This window comes from Dipodomys spectabilis, unplaced genomic scaffold (genome assembly GCF_019054845.1).
Source record: "Dipodomys spectabilis isolate Male_0828 unplaced genomic scaffold, ASM1905484v1 ptg000034l, whole genome shotgun sequence".
NCBI classification, from domain to species: Eukaryota; Metazoa; Chordata; class Mammalia; order Rodentia; family Heteromyidae; genus Dipodomys; species Dipodomys spectabilis.
Window position 1 is genome coordinate 9,162,057 of NW_024870711.1, and position 23,953 is coordinate 9,186,009.

The 23,953-nt window shown below is 57.3% G+C and overlaps 2 protein-coding genes across 3 annotated transcripts; one reads left to right on the top strand and one right to left on the bottom strand.

Moving 5' to 3' along the window:
• Window positions 1-361: 361 nt before the first annotated feature.
• Cdk5 (cyclin dependent kinase 5) lies at window positions 362-5,879 on the bottom strand. Its single transcript, XM_042677145.1, has 12 exons — window positions 5,748-5,879; window positions 5,062-5,150; window positions 4,909-4,976; window positions 4,721-4,781; window positions 4,570-4,626; window positions 2,653-2,748; window positions 2,431-2,505; window positions 2,171-2,267; window positions 1,924-1,993; window positions 934-994; window positions 752-832; window positions 362-637 (listed from the first exon to the last, which is right to left on the bottom strand). Exons 1-12 carry the CDS (start codon window positions 5,782-5,784, stop codon window positions 551-553), a joined length of 879 nt encoding a protein of 292 aa, XP_042533079.1. The 5' UTR covers window positions 5,785-5,879; the 3' UTR covers window positions 362-550.
• A 1,660-nt stretch (window positions 5,880-7,539) lies between these two features.
• Slc4a2 (solute carrier family 4 member 2) lies at window positions 7,540-23,893 on the top strand. 2 transcript variants are annotated; one of them, XM_042677141.1, is made up of 23 exons: window positions 7,540-7,698; window positions 9,869-9,982; window positions 11,590-11,755; window positions 11,928-12,169; window positions 12,246-12,364; window positions 14,106-14,338; window positions 14,434-14,576; window positions 16,485-16,665; window positions 17,917-18,052; window positions 18,144-18,309; window positions 18,411-18,525; window positions 18,658-18,842; window positions 19,014-19,239; window positions 19,324-19,539; window positions 19,620-19,768; window positions 19,845-20,039; window positions 21,637-21,891; window positions 21,978-22,067; window positions 22,229-22,395; window positions 22,708-22,961; window positions 23,056-23,225; window positions 23,377-23,550; window positions 23,645-23,893. In XM_042677141.1, the coding sequence occupies exons 2-23, from the start codon at window positions 9,932-9,934 to the stop codon at window positions 23,723-23,725; spliced, it is 3,714 nt and encodes a 1,237-aa protein (XP_042533075.1). In that variant the 5' UTR covers window positions 7,540-7,698; window positions 9,869-9,931; the 3' UTR covers window positions 23,726-23,893. The 2 variants fall into 2 exon arrangements, with proteins under 2 accessions (XP_042533075.1, XP_042533076.1); XM_042677142.1 differs by lacking the exons at window positions 7,540-7,698; window positions 9,869-9,982 and adding an exon at window positions 10,502-10,576.
• Window positions 23,894-23,953: the final 60 nt, after the last annotated feature.

Here is a 23,953-nt window from a genome sequence, read left to right on the forward strand (position 1 = left end):
AGGAGAGGTATTCCCGGTGGAATCACATCTTTGGGTCTCTCCTGCCATAGAGTGAAGGGTCCACATGAACTGGGGAGAACCACAGGGAGAGGCCAGGCCCTTAGTCCCGCCCCTGTCTTTCCTCACAGATGCCAGGTGCTGTCCTCCTGGCCGAGGGAGGCAGGCCATCTAGGAGTGTGGGGGAGGCAGCCTGCCCTGACCCTAGCGGGGAGGAGGGAGGGGCGAAGGTCATGGCCTCCTGCTCAGGCTACAGAAGAGTAGACAGTTGGGGGTGTCTGAGCGGGGGCATGGTTGGGAGAGCAGGGCCCCCACCCCAGTCCCCTTCAAAGCCACCCACCACCACATCAGCAGACTGTGGGAAAGGAGCCAATTTATGAAATTAAATAAGTCCATGGAAGGAGTGAAAACTGTGGGCCAGGGCCCCTCGGCCCTGGCTGGACCCAGCACAGCTGGTGCTCAGCACCCCACACCATCCCCCACTCTTCCTCCCCTCCCAGGAGGGGGGCTTAAATAGGCCAGGCCCCTGCCTGGCAGCCAGGGGTCCCAGGACCTAGGGGGGGCAGAAGTCAGAGAAGTAGGGGTGCTGCAGGGCCTCCTCTGCTGAGATGCGCTGCACAGGATTGCACTTCAGGAGGTTCTGGAGATGGAGGAAAGGCGGGGCAGGCTCAGGCCTCATCAGGTTCTTGTGGAGTCCCTCCTTCCCATAGTTCCGCTGGACAAGCATCCCATCCTTCCTTCCTGGGCACCCTACCTGCAACAAGTCCCTCCCTGTGGCATTGAGCTTGGGCACGACGTTCACCAGGGACGTGGTGGCTGGGTACATCGGGTAGGGCTGCAGAAAAGTAGGGAGAATCAGGCCAGGGAGTAAGACTGCAATGGCCAAAGGGACCATCGTGAGCCATCACCTTTTCCCTGCTCCATACCCAGGCACACCTTATAGTCTGGCAGCTTGGTCATGGCAGGCCACTGCTCTTCAGTGGGTGTCCCTAGCAGCGTGTCCATGGGGTCAAGGGTCACTCATGAGGAAGGGTGCTTCTGCACCTCAAGAAGCAGGGTGTGAAGCGGTCTTCCTTCCTGGGCCAGAACCCTTACACCTGCCTCCCCTCCTCCCTCCACCCCAGCCCAGCGAGTGACCAGCGCGTTCATCACGCCTGCCCAGTGTTGTCAGCCCAGCCTCCGCTGTGTGCGGTCCAGAGCCGGGTGTTCTCTCACAGACTGCTTGCCCTGTCCTCCCTTTTTTTTTTTTTTTTTTTTTAAACCCATCATGGGGCTTGAACTCAAGGCCTGGGCGCTGTCCTTCAGCTCTTCAGCTCAAGGCGAGCGCCCTATCACTTGAGCCACAGCACCACTCCTGCTTTTCTTTTTCTTTTTTCCGGTCCTGGGGCTTTAGCTTTGGGTCTGGGCACTGTCCCTAAGCTTCGTTTGCTCAAGGTTAGCACTCTACCACTTGACCCATAGCACCACTTTTGGCTTTTTGTGTTTATGTGGTGCTGAGGAATTGAACCCAGGGCTTCATGCATGCAAAGCAAGCACTCTACCACGGAGCCACATTCCCGGCCCACTCTAGTTTTCTGAGTGGTTTATTGGAGATAAGAGTCTCATGGCCTAGCCCGGGCTGGCTTTGAACCATGATCCTCAGATCTCAGCCTCCTGAGTAGCTAGGATAATAGGCGTGAGCCACTGGGGCCTAGCTTGTCCTGGCTGCTTTATCCTAAGGATTCACCTCTGTCTTTCAGCTGCCTCCCCAACGGGGCTCTCCTTTCCTACAGTGTGCAGCTCTCCACCCTCAGAAGCCCCAGATTCTCCTCTTGGCCCAGCTATCACTTGGCTCACTCTTGGTCCAAGCTCCCAACCACACCCCTTCCAGAAAGAAGATAAAGATGGCAGAGCAAAGACAGAAGGGTCAGGGAAGCGGAAGGATATCGGAAGATCCTCTTCAGTTGGTCATCGACATCGTTGCCAGGGAAAAGAGGCCGCCCAGCATTGGCCAGCTCTGAGAGGAAGAGAAGGGAGAAGCCATGACACATGAAGCACCTCTCGCTCGAGGTGCCCTGTGCCTGCCAGCCCAGCCCCAGGATCCCCACTCTCTTCCTCCATAGCGGACCCTCTAGACCCCATTTGTCAACCCAAATGGGAAAAACAAGTCCCTCTACAGAGTCCCCCACATCACCTGCAAAGATGCAGCCGGCTGACCACATGTCGATGGACGTGGAGTACAGCTTGGCCCCAAAGAGGACATCCGGTGGGCGGTACCACAGAGTGACCACCTAGAGAAGAACCCACCCACAGGGACCCCCCTCTCAGAGAGCTAGGAGCAAGGTTGGAGCAGGCTTAGTGGGGAGAGGAAATCAGACAGTGCTGTCACAGGACCCTTGCGCAGGGAAGAGAGGCCGGCTGGGACTCACCCCATATCCCATCTCCTAGGCTCACCTCAGCGGAGTAACAGCGGACTGGGATGCCGAAGGCTCGAGCCAAGCCAAAATCAGCCAATTTCAGCTCCCCATTCTGAGGGCAAATGGGAGGGCACATGGAGAAGGGGCTCTGGAACCAGTTGAAGCAGGCTCCAGCTCCCTTTCTCCAATCCTGCCCAACTTAGAGCTCCAAAACCCCGGCTCCAGCCTGTGTCCTTCCTCCCTGCCCCCAGAGCAGTACCCTGTTTATGAGAAGGTTCTGGGGCTTCAGGTCCCTGTGTAACACATTGCGGCTGTGACAGAATCCCAGGCCTTTCAGAAGCTGGAATAGGAATGACTGGAAAGAGGCAGAGAAGATGGGAGTCATCGCCCTGGGTGAACCAGATGTCAGTGACTCACCCTTGTAATCCTAGCTATTTGTGGAGCTGAGATCTGAGGATCCCAGTTCAAGGTTAGCCTGGACAGGAAAGTCCATGAGACGTTTACCTCCAATTAGCCAGCTAAAAGCTGAAAGTATAACTGTAATCCCTCTGTACATCACCTTTATAATAACAATAAAAATTTAAAGTTAAAAAACAGAGCTGTGGCCGGGCGCTGGTGGCTCACGCCTGTAATCCTAGGTACTTAGGAGGCTGAGATCTGAGGATTATGGTTCAAAGCCAGCCCAGGTAGGAAAGTCCGTGAGGCTCTTATCGCCAATAAACCAGTAGAAAACCAGAAGTCGCGCTGTGGCTCACAAGGTAGAGCCTTAGAGCTGAGGGACAGCACCCAGGTCCAGAGTTCAAGCCCCACGACCGACAAAAATAAATAAATAAAAAACAGAGCTGTGGCTCAAGTGGTAGAGTCAGCCTTGAGAATAAAAACTATACATCAGTGCCCAGGTACTGAGTTCCAGCCCAAGTTCTAGCACACTTGCACACGCGTGTGTGCCCATGCGCATACACACTCATGCGTGTGCGCGCACATGCACCCCACCAACATCCTGGGTAAGAGGCTGTACCCTAAAGCTGGCCTTGCTCCTTCCTCATCTCATGCTGTTCCCTATCTCCCACCCAACTTCCTCTCAGCGGAGCACCATCCAGACACTCTCCCGGCCTCTTGTTGCAAGGCACTGGCCATTACGGTTCTTTTTTTCTTTGTCAGTCATGGGTCTGGCACTGTCCCTCAGCTCTTCATCTCAAGGTGAGCCACAGCACCACTTCTGGCTTTTTCTGCTTATGTGGTGCTGAATAATCGAACCCAGGGTCTCATGCATGCAAGGCAAGCACTCTACCACTGAGCCACCTTCCCAGCCTGGCCATTGCGGTTCTGCTCCCGCCATTCTGGGCCTTACAGGCTGGCTGGCAGGGCTTCCTCTCTTTCTTTCTTCCTTCTCTGTGTGGCTGTACCCCAGCATACACCACATACATCAACAAACTACAGTATAGTGCCGTAGTAATTCAGGAGCTGACTTCCTGAGAACCTGGGCTAAGGCAATTGGTGTTGAGCCTAGAATGGTGCCTGGTACACAGTGAAACATTCAGCAAGTATTGCTTTGGTTTGGCTTCTGAGGCAGGATCATCCTGCCTCAAATTTAATGATCCTCCAGCCTCAGTCTCCAGGGTGCTGGGACTACAGGTGTATACCATCAGGCCCAGCTGGTATCAGTTGAATGAATGTTTATCTAGGAGTTTCCTTATCTATTGAATACAAATAAAATCATTGACGTCAGAGTGGTACTGTCAAAAAGCACCAATGGCTCACACCTGTAATCCCAGCTACTCAGGAGGCTGAGATCTGAGGGTCCAGGTTCAAAGCCAGACCAGGCAGGAAAGTCTGTGAAATTAACTGCCAGAAACCCAGAAGTGGTGCTGTGGTTCAAAATGGAGAGCACTAGCCTTGAGCAAAAAAGCTCAGGGATGGTGCCCAGCCCCTGAACTCAAGCCTCACAACAACAAAAAACAAAACAAAACCACACAAAAATTTAAATTTAAAAAAAAAAGGAGAGAAAGAAGAAAAAACTAAAATAAAATAAAGGAACATGCCCACTAAGCCTGGAGGTTTCTGGAAGGCATAAACAAGGTTCCTCTAATACTCCAACTGTGCACTCCTGAAGTACCTACAGTATATATAGCCCCCCTCCAGCCTCCAGGAGTCCCCAGGTCCCCCGTCTCCTCACCTTCACTATCTCAGGGTCCAGGTCACCATTGCAGCTGTCAAAATACTTCTTCAGGTCCTAGAAAGGGATGAGAGACAGACTTTATCTTCAGCGTGGGCCTCTATACCTCTCAAGATCACCTCCCACCCCACCCCCACAGCCTCTCTTTCACCTGATCACAGAACTCAAAAACCAAAGTCAGCTTCTTGTCACTATGCAGGACATCATGAAGCCTAGAGAGAAAGAAGAGCTCAGCCAGGTTCATGGATGGTCCCTAACACCCCAATACCAGCCCAGTCCAACACGAGGCCTCTAACTCCTCCAACCAGCCAACACAGGCAACATCTGCAGAGCACACACCTGACGATGTTCTTGTGCTTCAGTTCCTTGAGTAGGCAGATCTCCCGGAGTGCTGAACTTGGTACACCCTACACAAGGGAGGGAGCCAGGGGGCAACAGTCACAGACCATCCAGTCCGGACCTCGACCCCCACCGGCCATGTCCTGATCCTACCTCATCATCATCATCCAGCCTCACTCGCTTCAGAGCCACAATCTCATGGGTCTCCCGGTTTTTGGCCTTGAACACTGTTCCATAGGTACCTGAAGGAAGGAGGTCATGGGTAAGTGAAAGGATGGCTATCTTCTCTCTCCAGGAAATCTCTCGGGAGTGAAAGCAGCACTTGAGTGTGCAAGGGAAAGGTTTCATGGTGAAGGCCAGCTTTGTGAGTGAGGATGTGGTTGGTAGGGAAGTACAAGAAGGTGTCATCAGAGGGTCAAAGGTCCTAGTAGGAAGGAGAATCTTCCGAACAGAAATCTATAATGATGGCAGTCCATCAGGAGTGTCTGGGAAGAGTGATGAGTCTGGGAGAGAAATGAGGGCCTGCAAAAATGTTGAGACTGGGGGTGTTCGGCGAACTGAAGCTGGGGTGGAGGTTTGCAAGTGGTGCTGAAGCTAGGCGTGGGAAATGCAGAAAGTGCCGCGGTTGGGAGGTCAGATCTACAGGCTGGGGGTGGGCGTCAGGGGGAAATGATAACGGGGAAATTGGTGTCTGTACGGAGGCTGGGCTCAGCGGCCAGGGCTGCTGCCAGTGCTGAGGTCGGAGCCTGCTGGTATTGATTGCTGAGGGGAGCCAGGGCTGCAAAGAATGCTGAAGGGTCTGCAGAAGACCTGGCAGGAACATCTCGTGGTTCCATTACCTTCCCCAATCTTCTCCAGTTTCTCGTATTTCTGCATCCCGGCGGCCGCGGGGACCCCTACGGGCCCTGGGTTCTAAGACTCCAGCCCGGGCGTTGCAGAGGAGGCGGCACCCCAGCTCCGGCCCCGCCCTCCCTGGTGTCTGAGCAGGGGCTCCTGGAACTTGTAGTCCCTTACGGGCCATGTTTCCCCGGAACGTCTGGAGCGGCTGGGCACTAGAACTACAACATCCAGCAGGCTGTGCCCAGGCAGTCTGCGGCGCTCCACTCCCAGGACCGGGTTCCATCGTGGAGGCTCCCGTGGACTTCAAGTCCCAGAATGCACCGTGCGTCCGTCTTCCGGGAGTCTCCGCGGCGGCGCGCCCGCGACTCCCAGGGTGCCCCGCTCTTGTTATTCCTCTTCGGTGCTCACAGATCTCACCCATTCGGGAACTACGCGTTCCAGAATGCAGCGGGAGTGGGGGTGGGGCGCTCCCTTTGGAGGGTTTGACGGCCCAGATCCCCGGTGCAGTTGGTTACCGATCTGGCTCTGACCTGGTTGGTTGTATTGAGTTCCCAGCGACCTCCTGACAACCTCAGCGCCAGTTTCTACCTTTCCATAGGCCGCCACCCAGTGACGCAGGGTTAATTGAGGGGAAGGCTCTGATCGACGCCTCTCTGATCACTCTGATCACCGCACGGGGACCAGCGGACCACAAGTTTGAGCAGCATTAGAGGCTGGATCCGAGTGGAGACACCCCCTCGTTTCCTGGAGGGCCCAGTTTATCGCTTCCAAGCCCACCGGTCCCCAGCTGCTCCCCTCTGACATGCCGAGGCAGGCTGGCTGGAGCCTGGGAGTCCCCCGGATTCCAGTCTCCAGAGCAGGCCCACTAAGCCAGCCAGGGTGTGGCCCGCGAGGGCCGGCAGGTTGGTTACCCTCCTCGACAGCCACGACCACAGACCGAGGCTGCGCTCGGAGCAGCCTCTACCTCATCCCGTGCGGGAGCTGATTACAGATTTCCTCGCACGGCTCTCTAATTGCCTCGTGATTGCATTCCTGAGGGCTGTGCGCCGGGTGAAAACGCCCGAACCAGAGCTGCTGCGAACCATTGGTTAATTAACTCACTTCTACCCGAGTGTGTGTGCGTGAACCGTGCGATGATTCATCCACGTGGCAGACTAAAGGGAAAAGTGTATTCCTGACCTGAAATAATTTATAATTTAGTTGGGAAAACAAGATTACACACAAAGGTCGCGTTTAAAAGATAAGTGTCAGCTACGAATAGGATTGCGTTCGGTGTGGTAACAGTTCAGAGGAAGGCAGGCGGGGCTCCCCCAAGAAGTCCCCCCGCCCCGTCCACAGCAGCTCAGGACAATGGACAGCCGACCCCCAAGCCCCCCGCTTCTCCGGCCAACACCGGGACTCCTCCGTTGGCTAACTGAGGTTGGGGGCGACGCTGGAGATTCTTAAACCCGGCGTTCCTCTCTTTCAACTCGGTCAGCTTCGAATTTCCGGGCGGCCCCGTGCCGTTGGGTCCCCAGCGTGAGGCGGACTCCTTTCCGCCCAGAGGTGCCATAATAGAGCCGAGAGACGGAGTCCCCCGGGCGCCAGAGTCCCGAGCGGGGAAGGCCGGGTGGAAGCCTCGCGGGGTCCGGCGGGGGAAACGGCGGGGACGCCGCCCCGCCGAGCTGCGGGCGCCGCGCTGGGCCTGGAAGCGCGCCCCCGCCCCCGGCTCGGGGCGCCCGCTCTCCGCCTCTCGGCTGGCCACGCCGGGGGCGCGCACGGCGCGCCGGGGGGCGCGCACGCTGGGGGCTGGCCTGCCCGCGGCGCGGGGGAAAGTTGAGTTGGGAGAAGTTGGGAGTGGTGGGGGCGCGCCCCGGAGCGGGCATCGGGAAGGCGTCGGGAGCGCGCGAGGGTGCCAGAGGACCCGCCGAGACCCCGAGACCCCCGGGGCACGAAATCCAGTGCAAGCGGGTAAGCGGATAGGTGGCGGCGGGGGGAGGGCCCGGGGCGGCGGAGCGAGGAAGGGAGGGGGAGGGAGAGGGGGAACTCGGGACTCGAGCGGGGCGGGAGTGGAAGGGGAGGAAAGGGCGGAGACTGGGTTGCGGGGAGCGAGGTGTCGGGGAGAGGGATGGGGGGGCCGGCGGAGCGCCGCTCGGGGCCGGGGTTCCCGGATCTGCTCCCGGGCGCCCCGGGAGGGGGTGGCGTCCCGGCGGGGCCGCCGCGGCTCCCGCCCTCCTTTGGGCGGGCTCCAGACCACCCTCTCCCCCGAGACTTGCCTTCAGCGCCCCTCAGCCCGGTCGGTCGGGCTTGCTCGGGCCCTCCGCCCCCATCTCCGAGCTGGGAGGCGGAGCCGGGGGGTGGCGGGTCAGGCCAGGACATGGGGTCAGGCCGAAGAGGGAGCCGCTGGGTGGGGATGGGAAACTTGTGGCCCGGGTGTTGGACCTGACTCCTGGGGGCTGGGGGGGGGGCTGCGTGGTCTGGGTGGGGAGCTCAGTGCTGGGGGGGTCGCTGCCTGAAATCCAGGGGCCACTTTGCTTCTCCCTCCTCCCCCCCTCCTCCCCAGGTCCGCAGCCAGAGCTGTGGAATGCACGAATTCACTTGGAAAGTGGTTAATGCCCAAGTGGGGGTCCGGGGTGCTAATCCCCTGGGCCGGGGGAGAGATGCTAATCCCCCCGGGCGGGTTGGGGCTGGCCCCGGGAATGTGCCCCCACCCGGATTATGGGCCCCGGTGCTCTGGACAGAGGCTGCTTTGTGTTCTGGGACAGCGGGGGAGGGGGGGAGGAGTGGGGGGGCGTGGGGAGGAGGAGGGAGGTGTGGACGAGTGCAGAGGACACAGCCGAGGTGGGAAGCACTGCGGGGTGCCGAGGCCTGCCTCCCCACACCTTCTCGGGTGGCGTTTCCTCCCAGGACGCTTCTCCCCCATGCTAGTCGAAGGCCTGCGAGGGGGAGGTGGGGAAACAGTCAGCTGAGTTGGGGTGCCTGCCAGGAACACGTCACTCAGGCTCACCCTGGGTTGACACCCCCCCCCCCACACACACCATTATTCTTTGACCCTATGTCGACCTACCTGTCTTATCCCTAAATAGCTTCAAGTCGAACAACCCCAACCCCCAACATAGAAGGAACGTCCTGTTAATACCTTCAGAGACCCTGCTGGCTGTACTGCCACTAGGAATGGGTACTCCGATTGGCCCTGGTTGGGCTTCCTCCCTACGGCCCTTCTAACTGCTCCAACACCCCACCCCCAATCTCGTCCCCCTGTGTCCCCTACAGTCACCGTCAGGAGGAAGGCAGCCCCGCCATTCATAGTTTCCTGGCTCGGCTTGGGGGGGATGGGGGGATGGGGACTGCTTCTCAGGATTTCTGTGCCCACCCCCTCCAAGCCATCACTCGCCCCTCCCCCACTATAAAGCTCTGTCCAGCCTGAGCCCACTCCTAGCCTTTCCTCCCTCCTACTGAATAAGTAGACCTAGACTTTTGCCCTTCTCCCGCAGAGCGGGCTTCTCTTGTGCCTGGGGGGCTGAGGAGGGGCACCTCCCTACCCACCTACCTTGGGGAAGGGGCATCCCCTCCCAACTAGCCAGCTTCTTGTTTGCCCTCTTGGGTTCTCCGGAGTTCTCTCCTGCACTTTCTGTCTGTCTAGGCATCTGGCCCCCTTCTCCACCCCTTTGCTCGGCAGGGTGTCTCCCTCTCCACCACACCCCTCTCTGGTCTCAGGCCCACCTCCCGTCCCCCACGGCTGGGTTCCTGTTTCTGCCTGGCCCTTTACTCCCGTTCTTTCTTGGTTCCTTATCTCTCCCTCCCTCATCTCTGTTGCTTTCTCTCCTGGGCTGGGTCTTGACTCCTTCCTCCCTCATTTTTCTTGCAGCCTCTCCCCATTCCTCTGTCTCCTCCTCTCTGCTCCTTCTCTGGGCTCCTGGTGGCCCCCCTCACCTCAGTCTTCCTTTCTTCTCCCTCTGGTTTTGTCCATTCTGCCTAGAAATCTCTCTCCCCTCTTCTCTGGCCACCTCTAAGGGCCACTCTGAGGCCCTTCCCAGGCCAGGCACTGTCCCAAGCAGCGAGTAGGCAGTGGCTGGGGGCTCCATTTCTCCTGGGGCCCTGTGCCCTGCCTACATGGAGACCCGGCCTCTCCCCCACCCAGGTTATGCCTCCGCCTTGTTGCCCTGAAAGCCGAAGTGACAGCGAAAAGGGCTAAGATTTGGCCATGAGCAGCGCCCCCAGGCGCCCCGCCTCGGGCGGGGATTCCTTGCACATGGTGAGTACTGTGGTCACCGGCCTCCAGCTGGACCGGGTGCAGGGTGGGCGTTCAGAAGCCCGGAAAAGAAGCTGTGGCAGATTGGAGGGGAGACGCCACTCTGCACCCTGACCTTACGGGAGTGGGAAAGTGCTGGACTAGGTTAAGTGGGGGACAGGTGGCTTTGGTTTTCTGGGAGGGAGTTCAGGCGGTTTCCTGATGCCCTGCATGGTAGTTTAGCTTCAGATGGACAGGAATTTTGGGTCTCATGCGATGACCCCCCTCTGACCGGCGGTGAGGTGTTGCGGTCTGTTGCTGGGAGATGGTTACAGTGCACCACAGTTCTGGGCAGAGCTTGCTGGCTGTCTGGCACCGCCCAGGCCCCGCCCCTGACACCGGGTGCCACCTAGGCCCGCCCCCCACGTGGCCACCTCCCCGCTTGGTCCCCTCCTGATTTTCCTAAGAAGTCTAATGATTAACCCCGGGGCCACAATCAGTCTGGTATTGGTCACTCCGGCCCAGCCTGGCATGTGACTGGGAAGGGGCCTGGCAGGTGCCCTCCTCCTGTCTCCCAGGTTCACCTCTGCCGCCATGGACTTCCTCCTGCGGCCTCAGGTGCGAGGGGTCCTTGACCCACTGTTACCCTGCGCCCCCCCCTCCCCCCGACTTGCTTCCGCCCTTGCTTCCTCTTGCCTGGCTGCTTCTGGTGGGAATGGGGCCGGTTGCTTGGGGAAGCCCGCTGGAGCTGCGGGGCTGGGCTGGGCAGGAGATGTCCCAGACTGAAGACTTCGTGCATCCTCTGCTGACCCAGGCCCTGCCAACTCCAGCTGCTTTGTGTGCGCCCCCACTCCTGCCCATCTCCTCTCCCTAAGACCCACCCTTCTCCTCTGCCTCTTGGCTTTAGTGGCTGGCACTATGGGGAGGGGACTGCATACCCCGCCCTTGGAGGTCCTGATGCCCTTCAGCTCCAGAAGCTCTTGAGCAAATATTTGCGGGCAGCGGGGAGCTGAGACCGGCGGCGGTGGGCTGGGAGGGCTGGACCAAGACTGCTAGGTAGCAGCCCGCCGGGCCAGGCTGAGCCGCGGGGGGGGGGGGGGGGGGGGGGTGCTGCAGTTCCTGCCTTGCTCTGGCCCTGCTGGTGCTGTCTGCTGTTGCACTCCTGCAGGATGACTCAGGTGGGGGGAGTGGGGGTGGGGAGAGGGGCGGGGCCAGATGGCTGATGAGCCAAGTGGGACCAGCAGAGGGGGTGCTTGCTGAAGTAACGAGGGGGGGCTCTCTCCTAGCGAAGCAAGCACATACTTTCATGGCCACAGAGGGCTGGATTTGATCGGACCAACTTTGTACAGCAGCTAGCTTGGGTGCCTCCAGAAATTACTTAGGGAGCTCAGCAGTTGTCCTGCAGCTGGAAGGAGTTTCTTCACTTTCCCCCCACTTACACGGCCCAGTCCACACACAACAGTGTCCCGGCTGCTGTGGGAAAGGGGGACGGGGTCCTGGCATTGAAGGGAAAGGCTACTGGGGCTTGCTCAGTTCCTGCAGCAGCTGCCTGGGGAACACTGATCGGTGGCACTGGGCAGGCTGGGACCCTGAGGTGTCATTCCCAGTGATGCCCTCTGTTGTCTTCACAGCCAGAACCAGAGAGCGTGGGCCCTGGGACACCAGGCTTCCCCCAGCAGGAGGAAGACGATCTTCACCGCACCCTGGGCGTAGAGCGGTTTGAGGAGATCCTCCAGGAGGCGGGCTCCCGCGGAGGAGATGAGCCGGGCCGCAGCTATGGGGAGGAAGACTTCGAGTGTGAGGAGGCAGTCAGGGGACCGGGAGGAGGAGGAGGAGGAGGAGGCTGGGGCTCAGTCGGACCTCCTTGCAGCGAGGGGGCTGGGTCCCAGTAGAAAGGGCTGCCATTAGCCACCAAGATGGCCGAGGAGGGAGCCCGTGCCAGCCAGCAGCCAAGCTCTCTTCCCCACAGACCACCGCCAGTCCTCTCACCACATCCACCACCCGCTGTCCACTCATCTGCCTCCGGATGCACGCCGCCGCAAGGCCCCTCAAGGCCCAGGACGGAAGCCTCGAAGGCGTCCCGGGGCCTCTCCCACTGGGGAGACCCCCACCATCGAGGAGGGGGAGGAAGATGAGGATGAAGCCAGCGAGGCTGAGGGGGCCCGGGCACTCACACAGCCGTCCCCTGCCACCACGCCCTCTTCTGTGCAGGTGAGTGGGGCCTGGGCTCTTGGTGCGTGTCCAGAGAGCCCCCGCCTGGCCTCACCTTTCCTCATGGCTGTTCTAGTTCTTTCTACAAGAGGATGAAAGTGCTGACCGAAAGGCAGAGAGGACCAGTCCATCTCCCCCTATGCAACTTCCTCCTCAGGAAGCAGCTCACCGGGCCACCAAAGGAGCTCAGCCTGGGTAAGTGCCCCTTTGTTGACAGTGTCCCAAGAAGACACATCTTTTTTTTCTCTTTCTTTTTTTTTGTGGGTCAGGGGGCTTGAACTCGGGGCCTGAGCGCTGTCCCTCAGCTCTTCACCTCAGAGCCTGTGCTCTATCACTTGAGCTACAGCACCACTTCCAGTTTTCGGGCAGTTTATTGGAGATAAAGCCTTTCCTGCCCAGCTGGCTTTGAACCGTGATCCTCAGATCTCAGCTTCTTGAGTTGCTAGGATTACAGGGGTGAGCCACTGGAGCCTGGCTAATAAGACACATCTTGTAGAATAAGGAGGCCATGCAGGAGAAAGCAAAGTTCAGGAGTCACTAGGCTGAGGTTCAGATCCTCGCCATCTCCCAATATCTCTCTTGGAAGGTGATAGCATGAGCCACTCTCATTGGCAGGGATTACAGGATGGTTTAGAAGTCTAAGCTGCCCCCCACTTGGCTGTTATTCCCCGCCCCCCCATCCCTGCTCAGGCACTAGCTGGGCACTAGGTTGACCTCCCAGCACCTGCTGAGCTCCAGAGCTCCAGAGGAGAACTCTTGTTCTTGGGGACTTGCCAGTCCACCCAATTGGAAACTAAATGTCATCACGTGAAATGGAGTAGGGATGTCATCATGGCATCCAGAGGCCCGGCTTAGGCTCAACATCAGTCCCAGGAGGTTCTTTGCTTCTTGTGTTTTTGGTGCTGATACTGGGGCTTGAACTCAGGATCTGGATGTTGTCGCTTAGCTTTTTCGCTCAAGCTGGCATTCTACCACTTGAGCCACACCTCCACTTTCAGCTTTTTGCTGGTTAATTGGGTAATAGTCTCATGGACTTTTCCACCTGGGCTGGATGTTTGAATCGTGATCTTCAGGTCTTAGTCTCTTGAGTAATTAGGATTAAAGGCATGAGCCACTGGTGCCTGGCAAAGTACCAGGATGCGATGGGAGTTTAGGAGCACTAGCCAGAGAAGGCTTCCTGGAGGAAATAACTTTGAACACGTTCTCAAGGTCATGACTATCACAAACCTGTTGTTTTCTGGGTGCCAGGCAGAGTGAAGAGCTTTGGGAGGTGAAGGGCACGGTGCCCCTTAGAGGAGTGAGTGCACAGGCTCACTACAAGCCAGGATGGTAAGGAAGCTGGCAGCGGCAGGAACTTCAGGGAAAACCTGGCACCGGGGAGAAGAAGGGAGAGGTGGGCAAGGCTGTAGAGCCAGGCACAGTGGTGTGGTGGGCCAGGGAGACCTGGAGGGGACTTGGGCCCCAGCCATGTTTGCCTGCTGGTATTGGGAGGGAGGACAAATGGAGAGAGGCAGGAGCTGGTGTCTGCGGAAGGCAGCACACAGACCTTCCTCACAAGTTTGGGTTCACAGCTTGCCTCCACATACTTCAGCTCTGTGATCACAAGTCCGGGACCATGTTCATGGCTTGAGTCCTGCAATTAGGGGTGGGAAGGGTCAGAGGAGCACAGGAAGGAGTGCTGCGCTGCCAAAATGTCACCTTTTGAAGCAGCATGGGGCTTTGTGTGCACATGGAACCTTCCATGATGGTTGGGGCTGCCCAGCTAGGAAAGGGCCAGAGCGGGGCCTTCCGATGCAGCTAGTCTGCTCCTGGAAGCCCTCTTCTTCCCACATCTCCATCTCCACGGATGGCAGCTAGGAGGAGTGGAGCGTCTGTGCCTCCCTCCTGCCTGGGGGACAAGGCCAGCTTTCCCAGCTCACCGCTTCTCCCTGTGCAGCGCTCTGATGGAGGAAGTGGCAGCGGTGGCCGGTGGCACAGCTGGGGGTGACGACGGAGGCGCTTCGGGCCGTCCCCTGACCAAAGCCCAGCCTGGCCATCGCAGCTACAATCTTCAGGAGAGAAGACGCATCGGGAGCATGACGGGAGCGGAGCAAGCACTGCTGCCCCGGGTGCCCACAGATGAGAGCGAAGCCCAGACGCTGGCCACGGCTGACCTTGACCTCATGAAGAGTGAGTGCTGGTGGGGCCTGGGCCAGGTCCACTGCTGGCGGGAAAGGGAGTGAGAAGAAGGGAGAGCCTAACCCTGACTCCTTACTGGTCCTCAGGTCACCGGTTTGAGGATGTGCCTGGGGTGAGGCGACACTTGGTACGGAAGAATGCCAAAGGGTCTGGGCAGAGTGCCCGGGAAGGGCGAGAGCCTGGCCCCACGCCTCGGGCCCGGCCCCGGGCCCCCCACAAACCCCACGAGGTATGAGTCTTTGCTTCATGCTTTGTTCCCTTGTCCCTCGGGATCTTCCTTCCTGCTCCCTAGCAGACCAGCTGTGAGCTGGAGCCCTACGGCTGCCCCTGGGCTGGGATCCACTCCAGTAGAAGGAGCAGAAGCTGGGGTCCTCACAGCAGTCATTGATTTGCATATTGAGATGCTGCCGGTGGCAGCGAGGCGTCTGAGGAGGAGGTGCTTTCCCCTGGCCCCATCCAAGGACAGGGCTGGACAAGGCCGGCAGGCAGTGCTGCACTTGATTTTGAAAACCCAGTCACCTCTGTGCTCATTTGACCCTCCCAGAAACCTGTGAAGGAGACAGCACAGGTGTTGTCAGCCATAAACTGGGGTCTGTGATTTCCCCAAGGTCACCTAGTTACTCAGTGACCCTGCCCATCCTAGACTGTGGGCCTCTGCTCCTGAACTCTGACTTAGTAATTTGTCCAAGCTGTTTATTGAGGTATAATAGCCCTGTAGTAAACTGCTCCTGTGCAGAGTGTGCAGCTCAGGGAGTGCTGCACCCACGGCGTCTGGGTTGCCCCTGCCCAGCTGGAGACTGTTCCCACCCTTGGCACGTCTCTCCCTGCCCCCGCCCTGGCAGTGGCCTGCAGAGGTGACCGTGCTCTGTCGTTTGCAGTTAGTTTTGCCAGCCCTGAATACATGTTAAAAGAATCGTGCAAGCCAGGTGCTAGTGACTCACACCTGAAATCCTAGCTACTCAGGAGGCTGAGATCTGAGGAACATGGTTCCAAGCCAGAGTGGGCAGGAAAGTCCATGAGACTTTTTTTTTTTTTTTTTGTCGGTTGTGGGGCTTGAACTCAGGGCCTGGGTACTGTCCCTGAACCTCTTTGTGCTCAAGGCTAGTGCTCTACCACTTGAGCCACAGCACTACTTCTGGCTTTTTCTGCGTATGTGGTTCATGCAAGGCAAGCCCTCTACCACTGAGCCACCTTTCCAGCCCCAGCCACTTCCAGTTTTTGAGTGGTCAATTGGAGATAAGAGTCTCACAGGATCTTTTCTGCTCTGGCTAGCTTTGAACCACGATCCTCAGATCTTAGCCTCCTGAGTAACTAGGATTACAGGCATGAGCCCAGGTGCCTGGCTTTATCAGACTTTTGTCTCCAGTAAACTACTCAGAAAAAATTGGCACTGTGGCTCAACTGGTAGAGCACTAGCCTTGAGCACAGAAATGATCAGGAATAGACCCCAGGCCCTGAGTTCAAACCCCAGGACTGGCAAAAAGGAAGAATCATGCAGAAGCCCATTTTGTGCAGTGCCGGATTCTACGGCCCAAAGATGTTTACATGTTCTTTTTTTTTGGTGCTGGTACCAGGGCTTGAACTGAGCACCTTACACTCTTGCTTGGCTTTTTTTTTTTTTTTTTTTTTTATCATTTTATTTTATTTTATTTTTTGTGAACATATTGTACAGAGGGGTTACAATTACATGGGCAGGATAATGCGTACATTTCTTATCAAGCATTGCAGCCTCCTCCTTTGTTTACCCTTCACATCCCTTCCCAGCCTCCCCCCTCCCCCCTCTTGCTTGGCTTTTTTGCTCAAGGCTGATGCCTCTGTTACTTGGGTCACACCGTCATTCTGTCTTTCTGCTGGTTCATTGGAGATAAGAGTCTCAAGGACTGGCTTTGAACCACCGTCCTTAGATCTGAGCCTCCTCAGTAGCTAGGATTACACACTCAGGTTCTCTTTAACATGCCCAACAGCCTGTGGAGATGGGCAGCATTATTGCCATTTATAGACAAGGGAAATCCAGTGTCATACTGTCACGAGTGGCTGGTGTACCATCTACCCTGCCCCCACCTCAAGATCACTTGTTCCTCATGACGCCGCTTCTCCCAGGCCTGTGCCCTATGGTGCCTTCTCTTCTCACTTTAAGGTGTTTGTGGAGCTGAATGAGTTGCTGCTGGATAAAAACCAGGAGCCTCAGTGGCGGGAGACAGCCCGCTGGATCAAATTTGAGGAGGACGTGGAGGAAGAAACTGAGCGCTGGGGGAAGCCTCATGTGGCCTCGCTGTCCTTCCGCAGCCTTCTGGAGCTTCGGAGGACCCTGGCCCATGGTACCCGCCCGCCTCCCTGCTCTTAGGCCTCTTGGCTCAAGCTGTTGTTTTCTCTGTCTCTCCCTCCCTCCCTCCCTCCCTCCCCCTTTTTCCCTTCTCTCCTTCCCCCTCTCCCTCCTCCTCTCCCTCTTGCTGTTGATTTGGCCATAATGATGATTTTGTCTTTTCAGTACGGGGGCCTTGTACTTGCTAGGCAGGTACACTACTACAACTTGAGCTATGTCCCCCCAGACTCTACTGGCGTTTATGTTTGCGCCTTACACTTGCTAGGTAGGTGCTCTGCCATTTGAGCCATACCTCCAGCCCTCAAAGCTTCTGTGTTTTAAGTGATAAAAGTAAGTTTGTTTTTTTTTTAAACCATTTCAATAGAAATCTTCCTGGAATTCCTGGCATGCCTTGCTAGCATCTTAGAGGATCTAGGATGTGGTCTAACCTGTAGGACTGTATAAATTTCACTAAACCACCACAGACACAGGGCTCCAGAGCCACGTGACCTCTTATTCCCTCCTTCCTGTTGGGAAATCACTCTCAGTTCTTTGAAGACTTGTTTCTAAGCAGCTGAAGACTGAGAAGTCTGCTGTTAGAATGGTTTCCAAAGTCAGAGTAAGTAGACTCTGAGGGAGGCTCTAGAGCTTGGGTCAAGTGCCAGAGTGCAGGCGCTTTATCATTAGGCTTTGTGATCCATTCTGGCTGCTCTCAGCCCTTTGATTCTATTTCTTCTTTAGTTCTTCGTCCCTGAAAGTTGACCTTGCCAGATAAATAGCCTGGTAGCTTTTGAAAGGACTTTCATTTCTATATGAGGCAGCAGGAGAAGTCTATGATCAGCACTGGGCTTGCTGCAACAGATGACCAGAAGCCTGTGCTGGAGGTGATGGCTTTAGGCAGCTGAGGGCTGTCGTGTGGACAGGGCAGATGTCAGCTGTGTGAGTTCCAGAGGGAGAGCTAGGACTCTTGAGGATCATCAGAGTGGCAGCTAAGAGGAAGAGCTTTCTCACAGCAAAGGGCTTAGCAGGAGTGGGCACCCTGGTCATGATGGAGTGGGGATGAATAGATCTGAGAGAAGCAATGATCTCGGCATCAGAGGCAAAGCTGAGACTCAAGCCCTGGACCTCAGTTTGTAGGTCAGTGCCCTGACACCTGGACCACAGCCGCCTGGCTGCCCCCACCTGCCCTCCCTCTCCCTCTCCCTCTCTCCTTCAGCGGTGTTTCTTGCCCTGGGGTGAGGAATGGCCCCCGCCATCTCAATTCCAGGGGCTGTACTCTTGGACCTGGATCAGCAGACCTTGCCTGGGGTAGCCCACCAGGTGGTGGAGCAGATGGTCATCTCTGACCAGATCAAGGCTGAGGACAGAGCCAATGTGCTGCGTGCCCTTCTTCTGAAGCACAGGTGTGGCCCTGTGGGAACGCCGCTGCATCCCGCCCACCTCCCTCCAGCCCTGCACTGCCCCTCCTCACCTCACCGTCCTCTGCCCTTCCAGCCACCCAAGTGATGAGAAGGACTTCTCCTTCCCTCGCAACATCTCCGCCGGCTCCCTCGGCTCCCTGCTAGGACATCATCATGCCCAGGGCGCGGAGAGTGACCCCCACGTCACCGAGCCGCTCATTGGTGGAATTCCAGAGACACGGCTGGAGGTGGAGCGTGAGGTGAGGGAGGAGCAGGTCTGCCTGGGGCTGGCAGCAGGGCTGTAGAGTAAGCCTGGGCGTCAGGGGCGGCTGAGCTCCATTCTGTGTCCCTCCCATCCCAGCGTGAGCTGCCACCTTCAGCCCCACCAGCTGGCATCACCCGCTCCAAGTCTAAGCACGAGCTGAAGCTTCTAGAGAAGATCCCTGAGAATGCTGAAGCCACAGTGGTCCTTGTGGGTACGTGGGCCAGGTCTGCGTGCGTGCGTGCGTGTGTGTGTGTTTCGGGGACAGGTCTCGGTAGCCACCCAGGGGTAGGAGCTGGAAGGACCCTGCTGCTTGTTCTTGCCCATGATGCCGCCACCCCTCTAGGCTGTGTGGAGTTCCTCTCACATCCCACCATGGCCTTTGTGCGCCTGCGGGAGGCTGTGGAGCTGGACGCGGTGCTGGAGGTCCCTGTGCCCGTGCGCTTCCTCTTCCTGCTCCTGGGCCCCAGCAGCGCCAACATGGACTACCACGAGATTGGCCGATCCATCTCCACCCTCATGTCTGACAAGGTCAGCCCTGTCCTCATCCTCTGGCCCTTCTCCCCGGAGCCAGCATCCCTCGATCAACCTGGCTCCACACAACCCTGTTGCTGCTGCTGATCTTGCCAGCCCTGGCCCTGGGCTCTTGTTCCCCCCCCCCCCCCTTCTATGCCCTTTCCTGATCCCCAACTGTGTTGGCAGCAATTCCATGAGGCAGCCTACCTGGCAGACGAGCGGGATGACTTGCTGACGGCCATCAATGCCTTCTTGGACTGCAGCGTGGTGCTGCCGCCTTCAGAGGTGCAGGGCGAGGAGTTGCTGCGTTCCGTTGCCCACTTCCAACGCCAGATGCTCAAGAAGCGAGAGGAGCAGGGCCGGCTGCTGCCCCCCGGCGCTGGGTTGGAGCCCAAGTCTGCGCAAGATAAGGGTACGCCCATGTAGGCCACACCAGCGGGGGCTCCCTGGGAAGGGAGAGTCTTCACTGGCGCCCTGACGGAGGCCTGGGTTGCAGCGCTCCTGCAGATGGTAGAGGCGGCAGGTGCAGTTGAAGACGATCCCCTCCGGCGGACCGGCCGGCCCTTTGGGGGGCTGATCCGGGACGTACGGCGCCGCTACCCCCACTACCTGAGTGACTTCCGCGATGCGCTTGACCCTCAGTGCTTGGCGGCGGTCATCTTCATCTACTTCGCGGCCCTGTCGCCTGCCATCACCTTTGGGGGATTGCTTGGTAAGCAGAGTCCTTGGAGGGAGGCCGGTGTCAGTGGGCAGGGCAGTGGGCAGCAGCTGAGCTTGTGCTTGTACCCTTAGGAGAGAAAACGCAGAACCTGATAGGGGTGTCAGAGCTGATCATGTCTACAGCGCTCCAGGGTGTGGTCTTCTGTCTTTTGGGGGCTCAGCCGCTGCTAGTGATCGGCTTTTCTGGGCCCCTCCTGGTTTTTGAGGAGGCCTTCTTCTCGGTAAGACCGGCCCCCTTCCTGAGATACTGCTCTCAGTCCCAGATCTTGGGCCTGACAGCCAACTTTGCCTTCCCAGTTCTGTAATAGCAACCAGCTGGAGTACCTGGTGGGCCGTGTGTGGATTGGCTTCTGGCTCGTACTCCTAGCCCTGCTCATGGTGGCCCTGGAGGGTAGCTTCCTGGTCCGCTTCGTCTCCCGCTTCACTCAGGAGATTTTTGCCTTCCTCATCTCCCTCATCTTCATCTACGAGACCTTCTACAAGCTGATCAAGGTAAACAGGCCCAGCTGGGAGAGGGCCTTTGGGCAGCAGGGAGCCCAGAACATCTTGGCTTTTCTATCTAGACAGGAGGCCAGGCTTATCTTAGTGTCCCCTGGGCCTGTAGTCCCATGGAGCCCTCAAGCTAGCTAGAGCTCGGTCTCCTTCCTCCTAACCTGACTGTTGCCAACACATATTCATGGTTCACATCCTTCTTTCAAAAAGGAATACCAAGCTGGGCACTGGGGGCTCACGCCTGTCATCCTAGCTACACAGGAGGCTGAGATCTGAGGATCGTGGTTCAAAGCTAGCCTGGGCAAGGAAAGTCCATGACACTCTTATCTCCAATTAACCACCAGAAAACCAGAAGTGGTGCTGTAGCTCAAGTGATAGAGTACTCGCCTTGAGCTGAAGAGCTCAGGGACAGCGCCCAGGCCCAGAGTTCAAGCCCCACAACTGACCAAAAAAACCCAAAAACCTAATACCCAGGGTTACATTCAATTTTGTTAAAATGTCAAATTTGTGAGAGTATGGGAAGGGAATGGCCCACAGGTAACAAACACAGTCACAGCCTGGGTATCAGACATAAAGGACAGTGGCAGGAGGTGTCTTCTCCCAGTTCCCGCAGCTCCTCTGGGACTGGCTCACACTACACCCAATGGTCTTCCTCCCTCCCAGCCTGCCCCTGGGCCTTCCCTTAGTCCACGAGGCCTTGTGTTCACAGCTGACCTTCTGGATCATTTTTTCTTTTGTCTGTGAGTGTTCATGTGCCAGTAGTACTTGGAGCCTCATGATCTCCAATTTTTCACTCAAGACTGCCAGGACTGGGAAGGTGGCTCAGTGGTAGAGTGCTTGCCTCACATGCATGAGGCCCTGGGTTCGATTTCTCAGCACCACATAAACAGAAAAAGCCAGAAGTGGCGCTGTGGCTCAATGGTAGAGCGCTAGCCTTGAGCACAAAGAGGCTCATGGACAGCACCCAGGCCCAGAATTCAAGCCCCATAACCAACTACAACAAAAAAGACTACTCTGCCACTTGAGTCACCCCTCCACTTCTGGCTTTCTGCTGGTTAATTGGAGCTGAGAGTACCATGAACTTTGCTGCCATACTGGCTTTGAACCACAATCCTCAGGTCTCAGCCTCAATAACTAGGATTACAGGCATGAGCCACCAGTGACTAATTGGATCATTTTCATTGATTATTGAAAAGGATCAGTTGGGTCATTTTGTTAATCCAACAATACAAGTTCAAGCCAGGTATGGTAGGAGACAGAGGCAGGAACAAGGATTAGAGTGTGAGCTGGGCCAGTGAGTGCCGGCATGGGCTAAATAGTGAGGCCCTATCACATCTCTCTCTCTCACACACACACACACACACACACACACACAAAATAGTGAGGCCCTATCACATCTCTCACACACAGGCACACACACACACAAAATAGTGAGGCCCTATCACATCTCTCTCTCACACCCTGGCACACACACGTGCTCACATACGCTTCTGGAAGGCAAACTGGCCTTTTCCCTGCCAGTCCCAGCCCCCAGCATCCCGCTCAGGCGGAGCTCTCTCTCCAGTTCAGCTAATGGAGTTCTTTGTGCCTTCTCCAGATCTTCCAGGAGCACCCCCTCCATGGCTGTTCAGTCTCTAATAGCTCAGAGGCAGATGGTGACGACAACATGACTTGGTCCAGGGCAGCATCCACACTGAGCCCGGGCAACGAGAGCTTGGCTGGACCGTCTGTACCCGGGAGACTCCGGGGCCAGCCCAACACAGCCCTGCTGTCACTGGTGCTTATGGCGGGCACCTTCTTCATTGCCTTCTTCCTTCGAAAATTCAAGAATAGCCGGTTCTTTCCAGGCCGGGTATGTGGGCTCAGGCTGGAAGCTGACAAGGAAATGAGGGGCTGTGTTTGGCAGGAGGCCTCTGAGCATGCTGCTTTCCCTCTCAGATCCGACGGGTGATCGGGGACTTCGGGGTACCCATCGCAATCCTCATCATGGTGCTTGTAGATTACAGTATCGAGGATACCTACACGCAGGTAAGGTGGTACACGTGGCAGTGAGGAGCTACTGCCTGGCACTGCGTTGCTTCTACTACTCTGGGTTCTGTAGCCCCCAGCCAGGGCAGACTGGGCAGACATCAACCTCTTTCTGTGGTGGGCCCGCACATCCACCTTTGCCCCTGACCCTATTCCTGTAGAAGTTGAGTGTGCCTGACGGATTCTCAGTGACGGCTCCAGACAAGCGGGGCTGGATCATCAACCCCCTGGGGGAGAAGAGCCCCTTCCCTGTGTGGATGATGGTGGCCAGCCTGTTGCCTGCCGTCCTGGTCTTCATCCTGATCTTCATGGAGACGCAGATCACCACGTGAGCCTTCCTAGCTGATGGGTCTCGGGGCTCTGGGAGAACGTGGAGACCATCACTGTGCTGGGCAAAGGAGCCCAAGGGATTTGGGTACCAGGTTGACTCAAGTTTATTTTATAGGCAGCAGAAAATATCGTCTTTGTTGGCCGGGGCAGGGACAGCCTGGCTGGAAAGGGGTCATGTAAGATAAGAGCAAGTTTAGATCATGATGGAATTCTAGTCCCGACACAGGGACTGGTTGGGGCGCTCTGGGAAGGTGAGAAGGGATGTGCTGTGTGTGGCCTGGCCTCAGCCAGCACTGCCTTTCCCACTCAGGCTGATCATCTCCAAGAAGGAGCGCATGCTGCAGAAGGGCTCCGGCTTCCATCTGGACCTGCTGCTCATCGTGGCCATGGGCGGCATCTGTGCCCTCTTCGGCCTGCCTTGGTTGGCTGCAGCCACCGTCCGCTCCGTCACCCATGCCAACGCACTTACCGTCATGAGCAAAGCTGTGGCACCTGGAGACAAGCCTAAGATTCAGGAGGTCAAGGAGCAGCGGGTGACAGGGCTGCTGGTGGCTCTGCTTGTTGGTATGTTGGCCTTGTCTCCACTTTCTCCATGGGTTCTCAAGGGCGGGCCACCGAGGGAGAAAGCTGAGGCCGCTCTTTCTTCACCCCTCTCCAGGCCTTTCCATGGTCATCGGTGATCTGCTCCGACAAATCCCTCTCGCTGTGCTTTTTGGGATTTTCCTGTACATGGGAGTCACTTCCCTCAATGGGATCCAATTCTACGAGCGGCTGCATCTGCTGCTCATGCCGCCCAAACACCACCCAGATGTCACCTATGTCAAAAAGGTGAGTGGGCCACCCAAGAGGGTGGCCAGTCCCCCTCTGCATGCTGGACACATGGGCTCTTCTAGCCCCTCTGAAGAGGAAGGACGTCCTTTGTCCCCTGGATATGGCTAGCTCGGGGGGACACGTAGGCCCACCTCATCTCTGCCCCCAGGTTCGGACCCTGCGGATGCATCTGTTCACCGCCCTGCAGCTTCTCTGCCTGGCCCTGCTCTGGGCAGTCATGTCCACAGCTGCCTCCCTGGCCTTCCCCTTCATCCTCATCCTCACGGTGCCTCTGCGAATGGTGGTGCTCACCCGCATCTTCACTGAACGAGAGATGAAATGTGTAAGGAGCCCTGCCCCCTCCTCTCCAGTCCCCCTTCCCATGGGCACTCCCTTCCCAAGGTTCTGGAACACTCAGTCTTCCTTTCCTCTCACAGCTGGATGCTAATGAGGCGGAGCCTGTGTTTGATGAGCGCGAGGGTGTGGACGAGTACAACGAGATGCCCATGCCTGTGTAGCTGCTGCCTGGAGGACAGCAGAGGGACTCGCAGAGGGACTGTCGGGCAGAGGGAACGGGGGCTGGTGGGATGGTGTCTCTCCCTCCTCCTCCTCATTTTTATTTAAGTGATTAATAATTTAAAGTCCTCTTCTCCCCACTCCTTCAGTAAAGTGCTTCGGCCCCCCCACTTAGCCCTGGCCTGTCTTCATTTGGGGGGAGGGGTGAAAAACATAGGGAACCCTACCCT